This window comes from Nothobranchius furzeri, chromosome 2, assembly GCF_043380555.1.
Source record: "Nothobranchius furzeri strain GRZ-AD chromosome 2, NfurGRZ-RIMD1, whole genome shotgun sequence".
NCBI lineage: Eukaryota > Metazoa > Chordata > Actinopteri > Cyprinodontiformes > Nothobranchiidae > Nothobranchius > Nothobranchius furzeri.
In genome coordinates, this window is record NC_091742.1 from 49,221,804 (window position 1) to 49,247,433 (window position 25,630).

At 44.5% G+C, this 25,630-nt stretch overlaps 1 protein-coding gene across 10 annotated transcripts in view; it reads right to left on the bottom strand.

Moving 5' to 3' along the window:
• Nucleotides 1-25,630, bottom strand: part of tenm2a (teneurin transmembrane protein 2a) — a 374,562-nt gene that overhangs the window by 11,653 nt on the left and 337,279 nt on the right. For 8 of the 10 annotated variants that reach the window (XM_054738553.2, XM_054738565.2, XM_054738550.2 and 5 more), the window contains 9 exons: nt 19,049-19,234; nt 18,087-18,113; nt 8,532-8,678; nt 8,052-8,262; nt 6,347-6,466; nt 5,075-5,336; nt 4,525-4,792; nt 1,692-1,835; nt 135-384 (listed from right to left, as the gene is read on the bottom strand). In XM_054738553.2, the coding sequence (XP_054594528.2) occupies nt 135-384; nt 1,692-1,835; nt 4,525-4,792; nt 5,075-5,336; nt 6,347-6,466; nt 8,052-8,262; nt 8,532-8,678; nt 18,087-18,113; nt 19,049-19,234 (1,615 nt within the window). The remainder of the gene's footprint in view (nt 1-134; nt 385-1,691; nt 1,836-4,524; nt 4,793-5,074; nt 5,337-6,346; nt 6,467-8,051; nt 8,263-8,531; nt 8,679-18,086; nt 18,114-19,048; nt 19,235-25,630) is intronic. The other 2 variants (XM_054738559.2, XM_054738582.2) reach the window with 1 other exon arrangement.

Genomic DNA, 25,630 nt, shown 5'->3' on the forward strand with positions numbered 1-25,630 from the left:
CTTCCTGTCCTGCTCACTCCCTCATCTTTTACTCTGTCAGGATCTACAACAATCAATACGCCTCTGCAAGCTGCTTGATTTATTATTCTTACATTTCCTTTTCTTCCTTTTCCACGATCAATTAGAGGTTTTACCTTAACTCCAGGATGCCAGTTGTGTTCATAGAAGGGTAGACCCGGCGTACATAGTTGAGGTCCCCGACGTACAGGCTGCCATCGTTTCCCATCGCCAAGGCAACTGGTGCCAGCAGCTTGTTTCCGTCGGCGAGGCCGTTGCAGCTCGGGCACGAGATGCTGCGCCTGCGGCCGTTTCCCATGATGCTGGTGACCACTGGAGGCTGCTCCGTCACAAAGACGTTCTCACCGCTGCCTTTGTGGAGGATGCCTGAAGGGATCAAACACAAGTCATCACTCTGGCGGAGCTGGAATTGGTTTGTCTCACGATGTCTCACGAATCACACGACTGAGTCTTCATCGGATCTACAGCTGAATAACCTTTGTAGTCAACCTCATTCAGAAAGGCCACCACAGCCAACTGGCATCAACAATGGAAGCAGCTCAATCAACTTGACACATATTGGGCTACAATGTCATGTGACGGGAGCCGAGAGTCATTTATAACAGATACTTTGAGTAGCTACAAGCCCAATTTGAAAATACACAACTCAAAGGTCCAACCCTCTTTTTTGTGGCTCCTCCCACTAAGCCACACCCCCAGAGTACAGGAGAATGCTGGATGCAACCAAAACATGATCTTACGTTTTAAAACTGAAGTTGGCATTTTTTCCGCCATAATTTCTAACATAACACACAACTGTAAAGGTATGACAATTTGATACGCTAGCTGGTTTAGCTAGCACAATCCTGCTTCCTGCTCCGAGTAGCCCTAGTGTCTGTTGTTATTTCACTGTGGTTAAACCAAAAATGAAACTTATCTCCTCACAGTGTTCGTACTTTTAACACCTTAATCTTAATCTGCGGAAATGTCTCCCCAGCCTTCATTAGTGTCCACAGGCGCGATTCATTTCTAAATAATGAAAAACAAAAAACAGCTGTGTTCATGATCTAAAACATGCAGACGGAGTGGCCTGCAAGTCTGAAGTTGCAAGTGGAATATTCTGGCCACATGGTGCGATAGGGGCTGGGTGACCTTTCATTAACCCTGTAAAGGGTTAGCTTAGCACATAACGGCTCAAAAAAAGCATCTAAAATAAAAATGCATTGAAAAGTTTGCAAAGTATTCCTCCAAAAGAACGTTAAGCCTTTAATTAAAACCTTTTTTTCTTCTTCCTCAATTTGATCCTAGGTTACTTTTTGGACCCCCTCCCCCCCAACACCACCAGTGGTAGTTGATGCTGATTGGTTGATGCCATTTTAGTTGAGAAGGGAATTAAAACTAGGTGAGATGGCACAAAAACTTCCTGTGAATATCCTCACCGTTAAGTAATGCAGGTGCCTGACAACAAAATGTGAACTACAGGAAGCATTGTGTGGTCTGAACCCTCCACCCCCACCCCGCCCCACCCCACCCTGCTCCCCCTAAGAGAATAGCACATTGGGTGAGATATACAGTGTTGAAAGCCTCCAACACACAGGGAACCTGCTAAATATAAACTGCAGGGAAAAGCTGTCTGGAAGTCTGTGCTCACTTGTGGGTAGAAAACAACAACACGACGTGTAGATGAAACGTACCGCTGCGCGTGTTGAGTATGTGGTGCTTGTCGAGCGACCAGCCGCCCAAATTGGTGGGATCAAGTTCGTAGCCCTGCAGAAATGTTGTCCTCTTCTCCCACAGGATCAGACTCGCACACGACTCGTACTCGTAGCCCACCGACACTACGAGTCAAGACAGAATGACAACAATTAGCAAAAGTCATCAAGAAATTAAATTACCCAAAAAATCCAAAAGACCATAAAAACAGAAAGGAATTTGCAAAACTTCGTTAGAGTAAAGTCTTACAAGTTCATTTGTACAATAAAATGTGTGATACACAAAAACGCTAGTTAGCACCTGTAGTCAAACCTGCACTCACACCTAACTAACACTCTGTCATGCCGCCAAATCGATCAAAAACCTTGTTAATTGGAAAGGTTGCCCCTGCAGGCTCTGAAACCTTGAGGCCAGGCTGGTTGCAGCTGTGAAACGTCTGCTGATGGAAACATTCAATCACACACACATGCTGCCGGAGACTCGGATGATTTGAATCTGAGCTGCACATACGGGGAATGAGTTGTGATCAGGTAAATAGCGTCAGACTGCTGGGAGAAGATGCTGCATGTGTGTGTGTGTGTGTGTTACTACATCGACTCCCACCTGTGTCATAGCCGGAGCGCTGCTTCCAACGCTTTCTCCAGCTTTACCGGCACCATAAACGTAACATAAATACAGGTGCTGGCCAGTAAATTAGAATATCATCAAAAGGTTGAAAATATTTCAGTAATTCCATTCAAAACGTGAAACTTGTACATTATATTCATGCAATGCACACAGACCAATGTATTTCCAATGTTCATTACATTTAAATTTGATATTCATAAGTGACAACTAATGAAAACTCCAAATTTGGTATCTCAAAAAATTAGAATATTCTGAAAAGGCTGAATATAGAAGACACCTGCTGCCACTCTAATCAGCTGATTTACTCAAAACACCTGCAAAGGCCTTTAAAAGGTCCCTCAGTCTTGTTTTGAAGGCACCACAATCATGGGGAAGACTTCTGACTTAACAGCTTCCAAAAGACAATCATTGACACCTTGCACAAGGAGGGCAAGACACAAAAGGTGATTGCTAAAGAAGCTGGCTGTTTGCAGAGCTCTGTGTCCAAGCACATTAACAGACAGGCGAAGGGACGGAAAAAATGTGGTAGAAAAAAGTGTACAAGCTCTAGGGATAACCGCACCCTGCAGAGAATTGTGACGACAAACCCATTCAAAAATGTGGGGGAGATCCACAAAGAGTGGACTGCAGCTGGAGTCAGCGCTTCAAGAACCACCACGAGGAGACTCATGAAAGACATGGGATTCAGGTGTCGCATTCCGTGTGTCAAGCCACTCTTGAACAAGAAACAGCGCAAGAAGCGTCTCGCCTGGGCCAAGGACAAAAAGGACTGGACTGATGCTGAGTGGTCCAAAGTTATGTTTTCTGATGAAAGCAAGTTCTGCATTTCCTTTGGAAATCAAGGACCCAGAGTCTGGAGGAAGAGCGGAGAAGCACAGAATCCACGTTGCATGAGGTCCAGTGTAAAGTTTCCACCGTCAGTGATGGTGTGGGGTGCCATGTCATCTGCCGGTGTTGGCCCACTCTGTTTCCTGAGGTCCAGGGTCAATGCAGCCGTCTACCAGGAAGTTTTAGAGCACTTCATGCTTCCTGCTGCTGACCAACTTTATGGGGATGCAGACTTCACCTTTCAACAGGACTTGGCACCTGCACACAGTGCCAAAACCACCAGCACCTGGTTCAAGGACCATGGTATCCCTGTCCTTGATTGGCCAGCAAACTCGCCTGACCTTAACCCCATAGAAAATCTATGGGGTATTGTGAAGCGGAGGATGCAATACGCTAGACCCAACAATGCAGAGGAGCTGAAGACGACTATCAGAGCAACCTGGGCTCTCATAACACCTGAGCAGTGCCACAGACTGATCGAGTCCATGCCACGCCGCATTACTGCAGTTATTGAGGCAAAAGGAGCCCCGACTAAGTATTGAGTGCTATACATGCACATTCTTTTCATGTTCATTCTTTTCAGTTGGCCAACATTAGAGAAACAAACATTTTTTCATTGGCCTTTAGAATATTCTAATTTTCTGAGATACCAGATTTGATGTTTTCATTGGTTGTCACCTATAAATATCAAAATTAAACGTAATGAACATCGGAAATACATTGGTCTGTGTGCATTGCATGAATATAATGTACAAGTTTCACGTTTTGAATGGAATTACTGAAATATTTTCAACCTTTTGATGATATTCTAATTTACTGGCCAGCACCTGTACCTGCACCTGAAATGTTAGAGTCAAATATGCGTGTCTGTTTCACTGCAAAAACATAAAACAGGCGGTTATTCCGGGGAACTCTTGGGACCTGTGAGTGAATGCCATTTCCCAAACAGCGTGCCCCTGATGGCGTTGGTCCTGGCCGCGGCCCCTGATGACCGCTGCGTCTGAGGCCTGACAGCAGTGTTTGCCTGACAGAGTCGGTGAGTGACTGTGACAGCAGAGTGTAATAGCACCGAGGCTCCCTCGGACTCCGGCTTGCTGCTCTAGTAGTTAACTGCTAACTCCCCCTGATGGCTAACAACCCTTCACTACAGTTACGGCTGGCTAGCTGGACTAAATCCTGGAACAAGAGGCACCTCACTGCGGCCATGCCGCTGTACTTTGAGCAATCTTCTTGGTGTATCATCTCTCTTTCAGGCTTCCTAATTAGCTCCTCTCCCTCGGTCATGGCTGGTGCCCCCTTGTGCTAAACTGTTTGATACGTCCAGCGAGTCGGGGTGAGGGAACTGTCCCTCCTACTCACCAACAGCCTCCGAGAGACCGTAGACTCTCTGTCCGTACGCGTCGGTCTTATCCCAGATGTAGGTGTAAGCCAAGTTAGGTGAGGAGTGGAACCACTTCTGGAAGAGGTGGCCCTCCACAGCTACCATCAGGTGAACCTTCAACAGGCCCATGGGCACCACAGCAGGGGTCATGGTCACCTTGAGCAGGGAACGGTAACCCTGGGTCCGTGAGCTTAGGTAGCACAGCTTTAGAGTCATGCCAGGCACCTCGATCTGCTCATGCAGCACCTGGAAGACAAAGAGAGAGGAGAGAGGGGGGATTATGGGGGATTAGGAAGAGTGGGAGTAATAGGGGTTGCGCTTCCGGTGATGGCTGAAGGACGAGGGGGAAAAAAACAACAAGGGATGAACGAAAGAAACTGGAAAAGAGAAAAGAAGTGAGAGGGAGCTATGGAAGCGGAGGGCGAAAGAGGGAGGGGCTACAAAAAGACAGGTGTACAGGAGAGTGGGAGGAGAGCGAAGGTACCAGGAGGAGGATTAGCCAGCTGCCTGAGGTCAATGGTACTGCACCTGTGTCTCCGGTATGATGGGTTTCTCCCCTGGCTTGGAGCTGAAGAAGGAGGAGAGAGGGGATGCAATCACAAGAGGGTCAGGCCTGACGAAGCCACTCAGGTCACAGCCTGGGATCGTGTTTTCTTCTGTCTTAAGCACCAGAGTGTCCATAGCATAAAACTGGCTCCAAGGCAGCCACACGGTGCGCTCCTGGCTCAGGAAGGGTGCACGCTCGAACCGCAGGGTCAGCGAAGCGCCACCGTTAGCTATCAGGTCAAACCTGGAGGGGTTTTTGAAAACAGGATGGGAATGAGGTACAGATGGGGAGCGTTCCGACGGATGAATAGTCATTTGGACTCATACTGTGTCACCGTTTCATTTCCTTCCTGTGTTTATTTTTACTCCGCTGCTTCAGGAACAAATGAACAACAAATCACCTGGAATGAATGTGTCATCATTGTTTTTACAAAGATAGAAACCGAACAAGTCAGCAGCAGGAGAGAGCCGTCGGCTTGGTCTGAAATACAAACAGCTGATGTTAGGATGCATGGCTTCAAAACAGAGGAGGGTTCAGTAAAAACGTTAGAAATTAGCAGAGAAGAAAAAAGGTCACACGCGTGGCAGAACAGCTCTGGCCGAGAGCTTCGAACAGCTAGAAAAAAAATCAGCACCCGGTGACACCGAACAAGTCCAGACAGAGACATCAGAGATGGTGCTCGCTCAAGTCACAAGTCCATGAAACTAATAACGGCTGCTGAAACACAAGGTCTGGTAAATGTTATCAGGAGTGCAAAATACATCTGGAAAGAAAATGCTGTGAGGGGAAAGAGAGAAAGGGGGACACAGACACAAGGGGGGAGGGTCACAAAAGGACAGAACCATCAAATCAGAACTCGAATCCGGAGAGACCAAACAGTTCCTGCAGAAGGAACACAGAGAAGATGAGTGGACTAGATGAGTTTGGATAGGGGCTGTTTACGTGAGGAAGAGAAAAAACACACTTTAAACTGTTAAAATGCATCTAATCTGCCTTATTATGCAGAATAAATTATACCAGAACACATAAAATCACCCAAAACATAATGTTTCATCATGAATGCATGCATGAATGTGTTTATTCCTGCATAGTCTCCTTCAGAACATTCACCAACACTCAGGTTTCCTTACAGGATTAGTAATCTAATCTAATCTAATCTAATCTAATCTAATCTAATCTAATCCAGTAACCTAGTGACAAAGCCTTTGCGGTGAGGTAGCTTCCATATTTCTGCTGATAGCTTTTGTACATACATTCCATCCTGCCGAGTCAGCGTGTATCCGTAGTGTGGATAGTTGACGAAAGACACGTTCACCCCCACCAGAGGGGTTCCATCTGTCGTCAACACCTGACCCCGGATTAGCGACGCCAAGCTGGAAGAGGACAGAAAAGACATGGTGAGGGGAGCCGACGTCCATCCATCAGCCCAATCCTCCCCAAACGCCCGTCATCTGATTGGATTAATCTCGCCGTCTTTCAGTCATCCAATTTGCCCATTCACTCATTGCTCCGGTCTTCCATCGCTCATTAATTAGAGACAATCAGCAGCCGCCACCATCAGGATGAGTATGTGTCAGTCAGATAAACGCACCGTGACAAAAGTCAGTGGACTTGTGTACAGGGCTAGAGAAGCTGCATCCATGAGAACACTTTATATAACTTTTAAACATTTCACTTTGATGAGTAATTTCCCCGGCCCTAGTTAACACTGCATCATCTGCTGAGAAGAAAACATCAGGACCACGGACAGCTCTTCAAAGCTCAATGAATCCATTCGGGATTCGTTACCATGTTGAGCCAACCATTCTGGAATCCATTTGATTTCTGTGTAGCTAGCTGAGTATAAAGGCCGGATGTTTTCCACAGCTCATGTATATTCACTTATATGTCATGCTTTAGAGGAGCACGGAAAAGATAAAAGACCATCTCGGAGATAAAAGTTCTTATTTTAAGAACGTTCTGCTGTAGGGGTGTGTGAGTGTTTTGCAAGTGTTAAGGTGCGCGGCAAGTATCAAAGTGACGTCACTGTAGACACCGGGATGCAGGGATCCCAGTACTAACTGGGAATAACGCCTTCTTACTGGACTGTGACTGTTGGTAAGTTCAAAATTCCACCAATGTACATTAAATGGTTAACGGCCTGTGCTGTTCTACAAACCCCACACTCAGTCAGACTCATCTATCCATTCACACACACACACACACACACACACACACACACACACACACACACACACACACACACACACACAGTCTACATGCTGGCGATGGTTGTAGCCACAGACACAACAGCCGAGGACACAACAGCGGAATTCTCTGGCGGGAGCCGGGATCGAACCCACAACCTCCCGATAACTGGACAACACGTTCTACCTCCTGAACTTCTGCTGCCCTCTGTGACTCACGTGAGAAGATTTAAAAGCTTTAGGAAACTCCCTCACACGCCAAAGTCCTTTACTCTATCTGTAAGTGGTCATAATGTTATGGGTGGCCGTTCTGGCTAACTCTGACGTAACCACTGATGTAACGCAGACCCTCTGAATCTGTAGACTGTACATTATTTAATGTAATTTGAATTTCTCGTTTCAAGCATTTCACGTATAAATCAAAACTCAGGAGGATGTTTGTTACGTGCCGGTGAGTGTGTGCTTTCACACACATCCGCTCTGCTCTGTGACCACCACCGCTGCTGGATCAGAGATGAATCTACTTCCACCTCTTATTTGAGCGTTTTACTCTGAATGAGGTCTGACTTTGGATGATGTTTGAAAGGCAATCTTGGTTCCCTTTTACCCGATAACTGATTTTTGCTTCTTAAGACTAATTCAGAAAACCAGAAGTAAAAACAGAACAATGTCAGCATCCAAAATGATATGAAATTGTTGATGACATTGTCATTTTTACAAGTTCTGCTACGTTGAGTGTCATTCCAGTTTCTGTTTGCACTTCCTACCGTACCTGGAGTTGAACGGACTTTCCCCAGGGATGATGTGGGTGCTGTCTCTTCCCACCAGCATCTTGACCCGATCATAGAAGGATCGAACTCGTGGAAGGGACATTGGATTCTGCTGGATCACTAGCAGAGGGTCCCGGGAGCCCTTGCACAGAGGACTGTTCTGACAGGGACTTTGAATGCAGCAGTCTGGGTCCATGCAGTCCGTCAGACCATCTGTTAATCAGCAGAAAAAGCCACACAGGAATGTGAAACGCTACCCAAATTTCATCAGCTCTTCATTTACATCCTGAAAGATTTACGTTGCAATCCCTGGTGAATGCCCCTCCCCGGAGAGCTCTGTCTTCTTTCATTGGTTGTTTTTTCCTCATCCTTTTATGCTTTTCTTAAGATTTATAATTTATCTTTGCATGAGGCACTTTTTAAGTGAGGGCTGCACTTAAAACAGCTCTGCCAAAAATCATCAGCTACTCCTCTTAATTTACCTCCTTCATTGTCCTTGTTGTCTGCACAGGAGGTCTCCATGGCAACGCTGCATCCGGGGCCCCTCCAGCCCGTCTGACACTCACAGTGCCAGCTCTGCTGACCCATGGTGCACTGGCCGTTCCCGTTACACAGGTTAGGGCAGCCGTCTGCGCGGAGATGACAGGAAGAATAAAGGGGGAGAGGGTGGGAAAGGAAAGAGAACAGAGTGAAAGTTGTTTTCTAATTAACGGTACACAGATGAGCTGTAACACGGTCTCAGACGCTTAAATGAGCCCACTCTGGAAGCCCGCTGATGCTGTTGGGGGTTCAGGAATCTGTTCTAAGCAGTAGGTCTGTTTTCATGCACATCTTTCCATCGCCATGTCTCTGAACCTGTAGGATGATTGCTAATGCCTGTCGGTGTGAGGACGGAGGTGGACGGATCACTTTATTCACTCAGTGGATAGAACCCCACCCGGTCATCACTCTCTTTCTCCCTCTATTTATGATTCAGTGTAGGTAATGGGATTCTGATGGCCTGAGAGTAATGCTTTCTCACTAGAGAATGAGATTATGTTTGACAGTGTGTGTGCGCGCATATATGTGTGTGTGGCTGTCTATGAACTAATAAACCTTCACTTAAGCTTATGCAAAAAAAAAAAAAAAACCTACCAGAGTTTAAGGCCCTAGAGCCGAGTAAGTCTGTAACTAGCATACAGCAAGGGCACCCTGAACTCAAGCGTGACTTTCAGGGGACAGAGATGTAGCGTTCATAGTAATATCATCTCCTACATCCCGATTGCTTTTATTATGAGTATTCATTATAAATATATATTTCACCTGGGGAGAATGTTGCCCCCCTTGAAGCTATCACCCAACAGAAGTCTGAAACCAGGTTTGGATGCAGTGGGTTTTATCTTCTCAGGCAAATTCTGATTACTTTCACCCAAGACTACAGGTGGTTTTATTAGACAGGGTGTTTGGGACCAATTTAATGTCCGGCGGAGGTGAAATTAATTGTCTGAATGGTTGCCAGGCAACCAGTAGAAGCGGAGGCAACGTTATTATGATTGGCTAAGATGAAGTGTAAAAATGATCTCTATTAAAACGATCAATGGTTGTTTTTACGTTTCAAAAGGGAATCTCAGGTACTGTAAAGAGATTCTTTTTGCAAAAGCTTTTGCTGCTATTAGCTTTGAACAACCTCAGTCTGGAGAAAGAGAGATTAGATCTGAAGCAGTCCATTCAACTTGTTCATCACAAGTAACCCACAATGCATCATGAGGATTTCTGACATATAGGGAGCCTAAGTTACTTCCGCACCACGGGCCCCCGAGCAACAACAAAATTAATGCAAGTCAACGGGGCTAAAAATGTTATTTTCTAACTCCGTTTGTTTTGTTCCGTGGATTTCACATACGATGGCTGTGAATTTTAAAGACGCATTTTGACACCAACAATGTGTTTATTTTCGAACAGGGGGAAACACTATTTTAGGTTTTGTGTGACAATAAGTCCTGGACTAGAAACACGAAAGGGATGTCATCAAACCAGACACGGAGAAAACTGAGGGAAAATGGCTGTAAGTTCAGCAAACTTCCCACAGGAGGAAAGAACCACCATAAATTTGGTCATGTGGTAAGTAGCAGCTACGCTAGGGGAGAGGAGATTATGTGGTGATGTCACATATGCGACGTGCTGATTTCTAGTGTGTAGTCATGCTAATTACGAATATTTACAAGCTGATAAATCTCAAAGTACGTGACTGGCGTGGTCGAAACACCCATCATTACTTTTCATTTAAATTGCAGTACACTATATGTGTGGTCCAGGGTGTAAGGCAAAGCGGATTAGAAAATAAAGATTTTAGCACCATTGACTTGCTTTCATTTTTTCGTTCTTCCGGGAACCCGTGATGCGGAAGTCTCCTCCCTTTTCGGTCGGCTCATGAGTCCCAGGAAAAACTAAAAAAATGAATGCAAGTGAATGGAGCTAAAATAGCTATTTTCTAATCTGCTTTGCTTCGCGCCCCAAATCACACGTGTTGTACTTCATTCTAAATAAAAAGTAATTATGTATGTTTCGACCACGTACTTCCACGCACTTAGAAAATTATCAGCTTGTAAAATTTTGTAAATGCAACAACTACAATTTAGACATATATATGACGTCACCACAGAATCTCATCTGCCCTGGCGTAGCTGCTTTTTACCACATAAAAAGACTTATGGTGGTTCTGTCGCCCTGAAAGAAACATAGCCATTTCACATTCAATTCAAAGATACTTTATTAACCCAGAGGGAAATCGGATCTTCTCCGTGTCTGGTTTGATGACATCAACTTGGTGATGTTCATTAGTAGTCCAGGACATATTTTCATACAAAACCCAAAATAACTTTTTTTTCCTGTGTTCCTTGCATCAAAATGTAACTTCAAAATTCATAAACATCATATGTGACATCCATGGCACGTAACAAACAGGATTAGAAAATGACATTTTTAGCCCCGTTGACTTGCACTCATTTTTTCGTTCTTCAGGGAGCCCGTAATCTGGAAGTAGGGTGTGACTCAGACTCTCTAACCAGACTCAGACTCTCTAACCAGAGCGATATTCATCTAAAAAGGACTAAACTTAATTATTTTGATACAATTTGATGAACTGGATTTTAAAAAGGGGTAATTGATTGCCTGATTCTATGGTTATTTTGAGACTAGATTAGCATTCAAGCTAGCTACCTGCCGCTCTTCTAGCTCAGTGTGTAGCATCTCAGCTACGTCTGCCAGAATAACCATGAAATATAAAATTAATATTTATATAAAATTTTTAAAACAGTACTTGCAGGAAAAGCTGAAACATGTCTGATTATTGTTTAAAGCCAGCAGAAACTCCAGCTAGTCGTTAGCTTATTGGTTACCATAGAAGGTAGAATTAGCTGGGTTTTGCCCCTACATTGATCTAAGACACACCAGTAGGCTCCAACTTGACTGACAGATAAATGACAGCATCATTCTAACATCTGACACTTGAGTAATAATCAACTGCAGTTTTTCCAGAACCGTTAGTCCTAATATTATACAGTGTTGGGCAAGTTACTTCAAAACTGTAATGCATTATTTATTACTTGTTACCCTCATTTTAAAGTAATTCATTACATTACAATATTACTGATTTTAAAATGTAAGGCATTACACTACTTTTGCATTACTTTAAGTTACTTTCACCAAAACAACTTCAATAAAAATCTGGTAATGTGACACTCAGTGAGCTCATGACATATATGTGGAAGGTGATGTGATGTCTGAGCTAGGACTGCTGTTAAAAACAGTCAGATATAATAACAGTGCTTTAAAATGATTGTTTATTAAATAAAAGCAACAACAATCTGTACTCTCAGCACGCTGCCATCTTATATTAACTGAGCAGGGAGTGAGGTGGTGGGGGCTCCAAGCCTATATTTGCCTTGGTCCCCAAATGGCTTGATATGGCCCTGGATGTGGGACTTAGCCTAGTGAACTAGACCAAATTCTTGCTTTGCAAAGAATGGTCTAGGCATGCTCCATTGGAACCACAGCAGCTCCTACCAGGACTCTGGCTAGCCAATCACAGCTCTCTAGAGGGGTTTCAAACACATAAAGAGCTGTGATTGGTCCATAATGGTGGGCCAATCATAGTGCTCTATCTGCTTAGTGAACAAATCACAGAGCTTTATCTGCTTTGTGGGCCAATCAGGGCACTCTATTTGCCTGGTGGGTGGGATGATGCAACAGAGTGAAACAAGAGTATGTCACATTCATTGTCCAGTGGAATGCGGAGATCATTTGAAAGACAACGGTAGAACCCGCCCCACAACCGAGAGCCGTCAGTGAAGCGTGGCCAGACTAAATAATACATTTATTTAGTCTGGCTTGCCAGGCTATGTGGGACTGACTTCTGGGGTGATCTGATTCTATCACATGTATAAATATTAAATGCTTATATATTATTGCTTTTCACTGGTAAACATGTGTATTGGGGATAAATCTACCTATTTTTTTCTTTTTCTTTTCTTGGTTTTATTTGAATAATTTCCTGCCCTTTCTCTCTCTAACCTTCCTGCATGCTGCATGTTTTCTCCGTCTTCCAGAAAAAACAGTTTCCTAGACTTCCTACTTTCTAACGATCAGCCAAAGGGATCGTCACATGCGCGACGCTTCAGCAGTAATGAGTTGAAATCACCGGGGCACAGATTATGAACTCAGCTGAGGCAAAGCACGTCCGAAAAGCACAAAATACCAGAGAATATGCGCTGATATGAACGATCGCAAGTGAATTATTTTGTTTTAGTGGAGCGATTTTGTGAATGTTACAGCGGCCGCGTGCAGGAGTAGTTGAGCCGTTACCGCTGCGTCCTCTCTGCCCGCAAAGCTGAGTCCATAAATGACGTCATATATGCAGATACTGGATCTTACTTCAGGTTTCCCGCAATCTGAATTTTTAAGGAACACATCTTGATTCTGGGTTTAAAAATGCATTGTAATTACCGCGTTACTGACAATTGTACCTAGTAAATATTACCATTTTCTTTCCCTGTAATGCCTTACATTACCACATTACAGCAAAAAGCAATGCATTACAGTAATTAATTACTTTTGTATCGTGTTACTCCCAACACTGGTATTATATGAATATGATCATATTCTGATCTGCTAAATGACAGGAAATAATTACTCTAGTTTCCCCAAACTCAACAGGGCATTTTCAGCAGTTTACCTCCAGTCTGTGACAGTAATATCTTTCTCCTCCAGGCCGGTCTAATCGTATTCTTCTCTAAATCAGCCATTTCTTACACCGTGCAATTTCTACATGATCATCCATCAAGGGCAGGGAGAAAGGAGCGATGACCCCCACTGAAGGTGCTTTCCACCACATCACAAAGAGACCCCAACAAAGTTGTCACACTGATTTCCTTTTCAATAAATGAAGTGACACTCTTTTTTAAAGGCGCAGGAGATAGAGGCAAAGACTGATAAAACAATACGCACACACACCAAAAACATCACACACACACACACACACACACACATACACAAACACCCCAACGCGACGCACCTCGGAGATACGGCCCGACATTTCTCACTCAGCGGTGGCGCACCGACGTGGAGTGAGGACGGACAAAATGACCCAGTAAGAGATTATGAATATGAAATGATTTTCCCGAGTCCTGCTCAGTAGATTAATGAACATATTTTCACTCAAGTTGCACCGTAGGATTTTTGCCCTCCAACAAATCGCTGCGTCAATAAAGCCACGCATTATGAATACAAATAGTTCAATAAAAACTGTGGCAGCATCTGAATTATCAGGCATTTTGCCCACAATTGGCGTTTTATTATGTCTCAACCGCTGGGCGATGAGGGAAAGTCAAGGAAGGACTTTTGAGGAGTGAACCCCCCCCCCCCCCCCCCCCCCCCCCCCCCGCCCAAAACAGGGCGCCATCTTGATCTGGGGTGCTGCAGAGGCAGAGCAGATTAACACCGTATTATGAAGCAAGAGAGGAATCAAATCAAAGGTTTTATCTTTAATTATTACCATTCCCAGCATCAGGGGACCGCTCATGATGCTGCATTAACAGTCAGGCTGGAATAGATTGTCCCCAAGTACTGAGCTCAGGGAACAAAGGCAGTTAGCAGTGATTGCCTGTTAAATGGAGTTGCCATTTAAAGCAGCCAAATACTTATGAAGCGCCCGGACAGGACGATCCATAGTGGGCATTGATTGGCTTGCCTGGGCAGGCCAGCAGAAGGCTCCTCTCTCTTTAATGTCAGGACCCAGTCAATACCCCCCCCCCCCCCCCCCCCCCCCATACTAAGTAGAATAAAGTGGGATTTCAGAAACTATTAAGCCCACCCTCCTCAGTAATGTAGTTGGACTCTGATGAAATCCCCTTAAAAAGGAGAAGAAATTGCCTTGGGTTATGGGTCAGCACACACACCCTTGTTTGGTATGCAGTGTGTGTGGGCTCGGATGGCAGGGTGTATATGACTATGTGAGGATGGGGGAGCAAGACAGAGCTAAAGGCAAGCAGAGAGAGAGAGAGAGGATGGGAACAAAGAGTGAAGAATAAGAAGAAACTAAGACATTCTAGTAAAAGAGTTGTCTCCATCCCCTCTGTCTGCTCTAAAGGTCATCAAGAAAAGGTTACAGCTATAAATCCACCGTCACATCTTTTACAGAACCACTTCTAAAATAAACGCCCACTCACCCACTCCTCCTGTTCTTAACAAGCTACCTAAGAAATTAAAGACAGCTCTGGATCACATTTAATGTCCAACTGTCTCCTTTGGACTTCCTCTTCTACTGTGCGGTCTCCCGCTCTGTGTCTCGCTCCCTCTTTAACCCTGCAATTTACCTTTTCTCTGGACTAGCTCTTCATAAAACAATGAGAGCTATTCCATTAAGCGTGGAGGGTGAGAGGACACTCTCAACGGTGCTCCAGGGACCTGTACTGTCAGGCAATCGTTGCCGCTCCATGCAGCCCGACAGAGGTTCAGCTGCGGGGCTAGCTAATAAGCAATCTTGCTGAGCTTTTGAGGCAAGTCACTTTAGAGCTGCAGTCCTCTCGGTTTGCCTTGATTTGTTAACCTTAACTGTTACTCTGCTTGTTTTGTATGATCTGACTGCCTGACCTGGATTTTAACATGTATTTAATGAATTTTTTGGTCATTTTGAAGTGCCTCTGCGTAAAAGTCTTCTTGGTTGTAGACGGCTTCCTGAGCAGACTATGTTTGGAGAAATTGGTTTTCTGTCTTGGGGTGTCAACTTTCAGGAATTGAATTAAGGAACGTTATTCGGGAACGGCAGTGCGGCGGTGGGGGGCTTGGTACATTGTCTGAGAATTGTCGGAGAATTTCAAAAGCGTAACAGACCCTCATGTGGTGATAAAAAACAATCACAGATCTACAGGTGTTGGTCCTACAGTGTGTGCTGTGTGGCCACACAAAAAAAGAAACTACACACAAACTGATTTCACCCACGAACTTCAGGGGTCAGACAGGACATCTTGCAAAACTTTTCAAACGAGACCTTGGAGTAAACTAGCATTGCATTGAAGGACCTCCCTTGCTACGTGCAGCTTGCTGTCATCAACTGGCCTTCTGATTGGCTACACTTCACATTCAACAGTTTGTCTTTGGGGAACACACACACTCCATATTCACAACATAACAATCAAACATGTTGAATGTCCCTGATTTGACTTATACTGAGCCAGGATCCTCTGGAGGTTTCTTCCTATTAAAAGGGAGTTTTCCTCTCCACTGTCGCTGCATGCTTGCTTAGTATGAGAATTGCTGTAAAGACTCTTGACACGAGTCAGTGACTCGATGCAATCTGCTGGGTTCCTTATGTAGGAAACTTTTTACTGATTGGCTTAATGAACTGACCTGGATTGTTTACTTTGTGAGGTGCCTTGAGACGACTCTTGTCATGATTTGGCGCTATATAAATAAACTTGAATTGAATTTGTGATCGAAGCTGTCCAAACGTGCTTTTGAGTGAACCGGAGCACTCAACACGACACACACTGTGTGTGATAAGATAGTCTTTGGGCAATGGGGTCCACCCATAAGATTCTCAGAAGGGCAGAATCAGGTCAAAAACCTGCAGAATTATTTTGCGTGTGAACCGGACCTGAATCAGAGGTATCTAAAACATAATTTTTAGCCGCCTCTTAACTGCAAATCAAGAATGGTGGAAGTTTAGCCCACCAGCACAGACTCTTAATGCAGACTGACACTGATGGTATTTTTACTATAATGTGAGGCCAAACAAAAGTGAAACTCAACCTCCCAAATGTGAAGCCAAAGCCGAAGTGAGATGAATTGCAGTCCCCCCTTCATCCACTAGGGGCAGGCTCCAGAAAGGAGCATGTTCCCATTGACTCCCAGCTTCTCAGCAGAAATGAACAAGTCTACAGCCTGGTTCAAAAAACATTTTAGGTTTAATAGATCAAGTTTACCTTCATGATAACTCTGAGGGGGTGAATTTGTGCAACTCATCTGTTTAGATGTAATCAAAGGTAGACATTAGGATTACTTAAGGGTGTGTCCATTTGATAAACAGGTAGTGGATGAGCTGTCAGTGCTAGCGCTAGCGGTTCGCACTTCTGCTTGCTCCAGGGCTCCTCGGCTTCACATTAACAGTGTTACAGCCTAAAAGGCAAAGGTTAGCAGAGTCACTCAACAATTATTTTCTGGCTGAAAGTGCCCGCCAACCTCTGTTATCTTTGGTTAGATCAGTTAGCTTGTAGCTACATTGGCTAACAGCTTTATGGGTGTCGATCATCTGCCTCCCCTAGCCCCTCGCTCAGCTCCATTTTTGTATTTTCTGGGAGTGATGAGACACGTGACGTGGCCAAGAAGGTGGTGATGGGAACCGCCGAATCAATTATCTTCTCAGAAACCTACAGGTGACGGTGCAGAGGGTTCTTCCATATTTTAAGAAGAGGGTCAATCATCACTGTCATTTCTAGAAAACAGAAACCATTCATGAAACTTGTCTAAAAATAAAAACCTTGACAGAAGAAAAATTGACCCAGATCCTGTTTCATGACGATGGATTAACATTTATTTTCAAGACAAAAAAAATTGGAAAAAGGTTGATCCAATATGTGTATTTTTACAAACATATTGCATGGTTCATATATTGATGAGTAGGTAAAACAAAATTAATAATGTATTTATTGCATTTATTTATTTGAAAAAAAATATTATGGCCTGAGAGGACATTCATCTTGGTGAGTTTGGTCCCGCCTCAAAAAGACACCACTAGTTTATATCACACATAATAGTGGACAAACAATTGGACAATAACTATTTCTCCAAACAGAGGCCGTTCTAGAGACATCTACGGTAGGAATTATTCCCAACTTTTACACAGAAACACCCTTGTCGTTGGCTGGATGGGCTTTAATGAAAACAAACATGCACACAAAACGAATTTATCAGCCACGTGGCTGTGACTGCTGCCACAAGTACCCCAAATGTAAATGCTAGCAGTCACTTTAACAGCTCTGCTTTTTTTGACACCGCGTTAACGCCTTGCATCACTGGCCTATGAAATTTACCAATTACCTCAGAAGTTCCTCGCGACTTTCATCGTTTTTCTCCTCGCGTGAAACAGTGTTGATGTGCATTACATGACTGGAATACCCGAGTGTGTTCTTTCTTGGCTTTTTCAGGTTTCACACATGGACATATTGATGTGGAAAACAAGCACACACGCATGCACTACCACACATCCACAGCACAGCCCCTCATCACTTTGGATCCCAGGCTAAAGGGCTTCTACAGAACCCCACACCACATCCAGACTCAATGACAGCCCCCCCCCCCCCCCCCCCCCCCTGCAGTGCACTGCAAGGACATGGGAGTGCACCGCATGGAGGGAGTCGTCATTGAGGCGGGCACCCTGGTCTACTACGGACAGATAGCACCACAGAGTCTACAGAGCCAAGCCAGGCCAAAACCCACAAACGCAGCAGCTAGATTCTACCACTACAGGCTAAGAAACAAAACACCAGAGTCAGATACGGTACCTGCTTTGTCAACCATGCTCCCATGGTCTGCAGTGGGAGAAAATGTGCAAAAGGTAAATGTTGGGGAGATTATTTCTTTTTTTTTCTTCCTTTCTTTAAAAAAATAAAATAAATGCAAGCAACGTCATGCAGAGCTGAAATGAATCTAACAGGCAAGCTGTGATAAGCTAACACTGAGGATGTCTGGTGCTAGTGAAGTGCGCTTTGTGCCAAGCTGAAGCCTGACAACTCTTTCATCTTGGGCTGATTCGGCAGTCAAAGCTGCCCTACTTTCTGATGGGGGAAAGGGGGAGATCATAAACTGTTCTTCCCCGTGCATGTGTGTGTGTGTTGGTGTGCGAGTGCAGAGGTGTGTGCTTGTGTTTGTTTGGGTTGTGTAACAGGCTGCAGTCACAGTGCCTCTGGTGACAAAGAGAAGAGACTTTGGTGTCTCACGGCACTGCAACGGGAATCAGAGGGATCTGGCACTCATCCATCCAAAGTGAAAGTGATGTCAATATGAGATGGTGATTGACTGACAAAAGTCACACACATATATCCACTCTCTAGGATAACACACACACAAAAAATTGAGTTATTTTTGATCACAGTGAGCTGAAGAGTTTTTTATTTCATTGCACAACTTTGGTGTTTCAAAGGCCATAAAAGAGCTGAAACTCCTGGGGTGTGCAGCTGAGAGGCAGACTATAAACAACTAAACCCTGCTCTTTTGTAATCCTCCCACCCTCACGTCTCAGAAGTTTACTCCTCTCCGCTCACTTCACCCACCTTCTGCGCCAGCCCCCTTCGTCTGCGCCCCGTGGCATTGCTTTTGTCCCCGCCTCTCATTTCCAAATTAACAAAGCAAACATAAAAAAACAAATGAAATAAAACTCTGTCTGGCGTCTGGTGTTCCTGTGCTCAGCCATGTGTCAACACACCCAACACACACCTCCAGATGACACACGGCCGCCGGTTCTTACCGATGGTGCAGTGCTCTCCGTTCCAGCCCTGGTGGCACTGGCACTTGCCGTCCTTGCAGGTCCCGTGTTTGATGCAGAGCGGGTTGCAGACGCGCTGGTCGCAGGCGGCACCTGTCCAGCCTTCCTCGCAGCGACAGGCTCCGCCCATACACACGCCGTGGGTTCCACAGTCGACTGAGCACACCTCTAAAAGAAGTGACACAGCTTTGGGTCAGTGACAAAACTTTATTACTAATATTTTCTGCTGATGTTATTTTGTAGTGTTAAGTTTTAAATCAAAGGCCCAACTGTCCAGACTTCTAAACTGATTCTGGTTTTGAGAGCTGACACAGATCTCCAACTTCTGTACTCTTCTGGTTTTATCAGACGAAAGTGAACATTTTATTTCCTGGATTAAAGTCTTCCACATGGAAGATCTATTATTAGGTTTTTCCTTGTTTCCCTGGTTAGCTATGAACCAGCTGACCTTCAGTACGTTGGTGCATGTCTGGTTTACCCTCAGATGATCTGAAGGAGAGAGAAGGGCTGGGAGACATGGGCCGAAAGTCACATCTGGATATTTTTCCCTAAAGACACCAAAGAGTTACAGCTACGTCTCAAATGTCACACAGGCTCTTTTATTAATAACACATTCATAATCAATGTAAATTGACTTTAATTCTGTATGGAGCAACTAGGGGCGGGCCATTATAAAACTGGTGTAACGTCCAGAAATGGTCAGTTTTCACCTACAGATCGACCAACATGCCACCGGTCATCTGCAGACATAAACTCCATTCTCTAAGGTGGATTTTACATCCTAGCTTCCAACAAGCCCAGAAGGTTCTGCCGTGTTGAACACATGATAATGTATTGTCAACATCATGTTCCCTTCTCAAGGTTCTTCTCTGACAAGCTGTCTGCTTATCTAGGCCGTCCTGCACAGAATAAAGGACTGAACCGTTAAAATAGTAAATAATCATATGGTCAAATGAGCAATAATGGTTGGTGAATAATAATAATGTTTTGATTAATCTGTGCTTAAATTACTGAAGTTGAAATGAGTATTATATATGATGATCAGAAATGTTTGGTTTAACAAGTGAATCATTATCTACACTCAGGCCCTGTCCACACGTAGCCGGGGATCTGCCAAAACGTAGATATTTTTCTACGTTTTGGCCTGTCATCCACACGAAAACGGAGTTTTTTCACACGAAAACGAATCTTTTTAAAAACTCCGGCCAAAGTGAAGATCTGCGTTTTCTCCGTTTTGGGTGTCTGCGTGTGGACAAACAAAACTGGAGTTTTAAGGTCCGCAACGTCACTTTCCGTGACAAAAAAATGCTGACATCACGTGTGCGACCTGTGTTTACACTAGCCGACAGCATGGATGCCCTCAGAGCTGCGCTCGCTTTATCAATTGTCCAAGCGCTTTTTGCTTGTTTGTTTTTGCAAGCAGAATTACTGCTCCTTGCGGAAGACCACAGACGAAGGACGAGGTTAAGAACGGGGAAGTATTGCCGCCTACAGGTCTGGCATGTCCTTAACAACATATTTATCCGGGTACGTGTGGACAGAGTTTTTTTTAAACGAGGTGGTGTGGATGCAAGTTTTTGGAGGGACGGATATTCATTTTTAGAAAACCCCGGCTATGTGTGGACTAGGCCTAAGACACAATGTTCATTAGAAATAAATTCAAGTTAAAGTAATTTCTGCACATAGATATTTTCTTGGCCACAAATCAGAGCATCCTGTTTCTGAAAGAAGGCGTGATGCTCTGAGGGTTTGTTGTTAACACCCCTTAACATGGCACGTCCCGACTGGCCAAGTAAATCATAATATGAGAATATTAAAACAGAATCACTGGGGAGTGATTCTTCATTCCAGCATTCTGTGAGATTCAGCATTCTGCTAGTTGAGTTAACGCTGACAGGCCGTCGGAGGGAAGCTCTGCTCACACCGCATCTCTTGACAAGCTTTCGACAAGCTAAAAGCTGCCTGCAGCTGACACAGACATATCAGAAACAGCTGCTCTAGACACAAACTAGTTCCAACCTGTGTGCCCGGTGACATCTCTGGACTGAGCCTGGGTGCTGCGGTTAATCTACTGAACCTTGGTCCCCAGAGGTCATCCGACCTTCCTGACCTCCGGATCCACGAAGAGGGTCTCCAAAGAAAGGGTGAGGTAGACACACATGATTGTGTCTGATGCCGTTTTGATAAGAACCAACTTAATAGTTTAATGCAAACCAAATTCTTTTCACACCCAGAACTCAGTTCTTCTAGACATAAGGTTCTGATAAGCACACACCATTAAATCACCACACATCACATCCCATCCACTTAGATTCATCCATCACAGTTGCCTTGGTTAACTTGTCATGTTTTTAATTTGTTTAGAAAATAAATTTCTTATCTTTTATAAACCTGACTCTGTCTGAATGGAGACGAAGTGTGTTTGATCCCTGAAAAAGCAAAGAATCCTAGAATCTTCTGGTTAAACATCCAAAGACCAATCAGGTTAATATCCTATATTTATATAGAATATTAACCTGCTTGGTCATAAGTAAAGGTAGTATATTAAGCTTTAAAGCAACAACATTTACCCTCTTCACTGGTAAACCTTTTGGCTCGTCTCTATACCAACAGGAAAAAACCCGGCAGTAATGGTGAAAATGCTTGCTGAAACACATGAGTCCCCCCAAAAATTAAAAACCAAGAACCGGAGATAAAGTTTAGGCAAGGACGTTAACTCGGAGGTTTTTATGAATTTAGAGAACTACTTTCCTGTAAATTGTATCAGCACCAGTGTCGGACTGGCCATCGGGAGAACTGGGACACTTCCAGGTGGCTGCCGACCTGGCCCACATGGCGACCATCAGGTCGGGTCATGCTTGATTTTTAAATAAACAATCCATCATGAGGCTCATTAGAGCATCTGCCCCAATGAATATCTCACAGACTCACATCCCTTTATTGCCCCAGTCCGTCCCTGATCATCACACGACCAACAAGACGGCAAGATAGCTGGAGCGACGCCTGCTAACTCTAGAAATTCAGTGGTTGTTGATATTGATTAACTGGGTCTAGATAACTTGTGAATTGTTTGAAAATATGTCAGTTTTTTTAAACTCAAGATATTACTGAGATTAGATTAAATTGTCCACCCCCCCACCCCCCCAAAAAAAAACTCCAACAAACTAAACAAATTTAACCCTCCCACTGTCTTTATGGGGGACCCCGTGAGGAAAGTTGACCACTGAGCAGGATTGATGGTTTATCCCTTGAGGTCCATGTGGCAGGGGTGAGATTCACTCACCCCTGCCACATGGACCCAAGGGATAAACCATCAACCCTGCTCAATGATCAACTTTCCTTGCGGGGTCACGCCCATTAGGACAGTGGGAGGGTTAAAGTATTGTTACCCATTTTGTTAGATAAGTAGGAAAAAACAGTTTGTAACCAGCCCAGCCATTCTCCTGATCCGAAAGTACTTCTTTAGCTTTAGCTTAGCATAAAACAACGTAAGTGAATGGTGACAACTAGCATTGAGTGTGAAAAAGCTGTTAAAATGACTCAATAGTGATTTTAACGCTGCTTGGTGACCTTGATTTTTCCTACTTGACCAACTTTGGGGAAAAGGGAACCTAAGTCTCCTCACTTTCCGGTCGGCTCATGGGTCCCCGGAAAAACGAAAAAATGAATGAAAGCTATTTTCTAACCCGCTTTGCCTTAGGCCCTGGATCGCATGTGTTGTACTGCAATTTAAATGAAAAGTAATGATGGGTGTTTCGATCACGCCTGTCAAGTACTTTGAGATTTATCAGCTTGTAAATGTTCGTAAATAGCATGACTAAAATGGTAAATGGCCTGTATTTGATATAGCGCCTTCTAGAGTCCTGGAACCCCCCAAGGCACTTTACAACACAATCAGTCACTCACCCATTCACACACACATTCATACACTGGTGGGGATGAGCTACGATGTAGCCACAGCCGCCCTGGGGCGCACTCACAGAGGCGAGGCTGCTGAGCACAGGCGCCACCGGTCCCTCCGACCACCACCAGCAGGCAATGTGGGTTAAGTGTCTTGCCCATGGACACAAGACAGTGACAGACTGAGCGGGGCTTGAAGCTGCAACCTTCCGATTACGAGGCGAGCACTTAACTCCTGTGCCACAGTCGCCCCTACACACCAGAAATCGGCACGTTGTGTAAGTGACGTCACCACAGAATCTTCTCTCCTCTAGCGTAGCTGCTACTTACCAAACGGCCAGTTTTATGGTGGTTTTTCCTCCTGAAGGAAGTATTTTAAGTTAGCTGAAATTACAGCCATTTTCACTCAGTTTTCTTCATGTCTGGTTCGTGAAACGCATTTGTAGTCCTGGACTTATTTACACACAAAACCTAAAATAAAGTTTTCCTCCGATCGAAAATAAACACATTCTTGGTATCAAAATGCGTTTTTAAAATTCACGGACATCATGTGTGAAATCCATGGCACAAAACAAGCGGAGTTGGAAAATAGCGTTTTTAGCCCCGTTGACTTGCAGTCATTTTTTTGTTCTTCCGGGCACCCGTAGTCCAGAGGTAGATGGGCGTGACTTACCCCAAGATTCCACTACCTCCGCTCCGCTCCACTCCGCCCCCGCCTTCCCCAGCCGCTCGCTTCCGAACTCAATTTTTACTGGTACCCGCTCTACAACGGCTCCGCTCCGGTGCGGAGACCTGAGGTGGGCAAACAAGCATGCGTGGGATTTTCGAGATCTTGCGATACAGTCCGAGCAATAAACGCGGAAGTTAGATCCAAACACCCGTTGTGTGGGAGAAGCATCGAAATGAACTGTTTAATCTGCCCATCATTTGTGTTGAGAGATCAGCAGTGTTTGGATCAACAAAGTGTGACTACTTTGATAGTGGAAACTGTATTTATGGCTTATTTTTGTATATTTAAAGTTCAGCCGCCATTGATAGTTGTTAAAAGTTGTTAAACCTGTGCATATGAAACAAAAAACGCATTTTGTTTATTGATTTAATGTGAAATAACGGAAGCTGTGCTTGCTCCCTTTCCTGTTGGGCGGTTGTGATTTCTGTCCATTTATTGCGGAGGTGCTCCAGCGTCCGGCAAAAATAGGATCAATCCTATTTTTGCCCGATGGCGGAACGGCGGGCGGCGCACTGTGCCGCACTGCCGGAGCACGGCCGCAGTAGTGGAACAGCTCTGATTGACTACAACGGGACCGATTCTGCTGCGGAGTTTGTGCCGGAGCGGAGCGGAGATAGTGGAATTTTGGGGTTAGGCTCCCTATATGGCAAGAGTAGGGTGGGAAATTGAACTGAACTACAAACACACTGACAGGCTAAAAAACCTAATAATTCATAGAAAAAAGTTGCTTTTAGTCTGACGCTTATACAGAATCCTTTAAATGAACTTTCACTTTACCTTCATGTTAAGTTAGAGGAATTTCAAATGTCTTGACAAGTGAAAAAAAGACGAGTATTTTAAATTTTCATGACAAAACCTGTCATTTCCACCCAACACCTGTAATTGTGAACAGGTGATGATAGTTTGTGACGAATGTTCGTTTCTTTTTTTTTTTTCTGAGTCACAGTCTGGGAGGCTGGAATGTTGCAGGCGGCGACGGCGCATGTGGCGAGATGTGACAATCCCGCTCGTGTGCTCAGGCACCCCAGCGTGCACAGAGCGCTGCATGCACAGGCGGTTTGTGGAGGAATCCTGCTGCGTCAGACAATGCCGCGCCTCTCTTTGTTAGAGATAAGCATCACTTTCCTCCCGACAAACCTCGAGGTTCTGTTGGTGAGCGTTGAGCAGAGCAGAAAGGAGCGATGGAACTGTTGGTGAAGGATCAACAGTCTTGTTTTACTGAGGAATACGTGAGTATTTAGTTCAAGATGGGCTGATTTTTCTAGAGATTTCTGATTATTTTCAAGCTCCATCCATATTTGCCCTCCACTCATCCTTTATTCTCCTTTTCATCTTTGCCAGACTCTACGTCTGATTATCCACCGAGCAAACCTGCCTCCAGTTACGAGGAAAACAACTCAGGTCACAGTTTCTGGGACTGACACGTTTGTGAATGTTGACTCAAGCACAAAAACACCACTAGTCATCCCGCAGCCATCTTTCAGCTGTACCTAAGACCCAGATCCAGTGACAAAGCTTTTACTTTTCTCCCTGCAAACAGCAACAGGCTGACCTGAGATCTGTCGCTGCTTCAGATGAAAACACACACTTACTAGATCTCTATGTGTGTGTTGTAGATTGGAGGTTTTGGCTTTGCTGTGAGTGAGTTTCTTTTTTAGCTTCCTAATGACGTGTTTTCCTTTTTTCTGCGCGTTTGCCTCGCTCGCTTCGGATTCAGAGCAATACCCTGCAGACAACTAAAAGTTACCATAAGCGTTCTGTCTGTAAAAAAAACTTCCCACGTCTTGTTCCACCTCGATCCAATTTGGCTCCAATACTCTAACAGTTGCTGATTCCCGTTTCCGAGCATGTTGTAAATTTTGGAGCTTTTGTGGATCTTCTCCAAACCCAGAACCAGAACAGCATGGAAATAAAATGGCTAACTAAACAGCCAT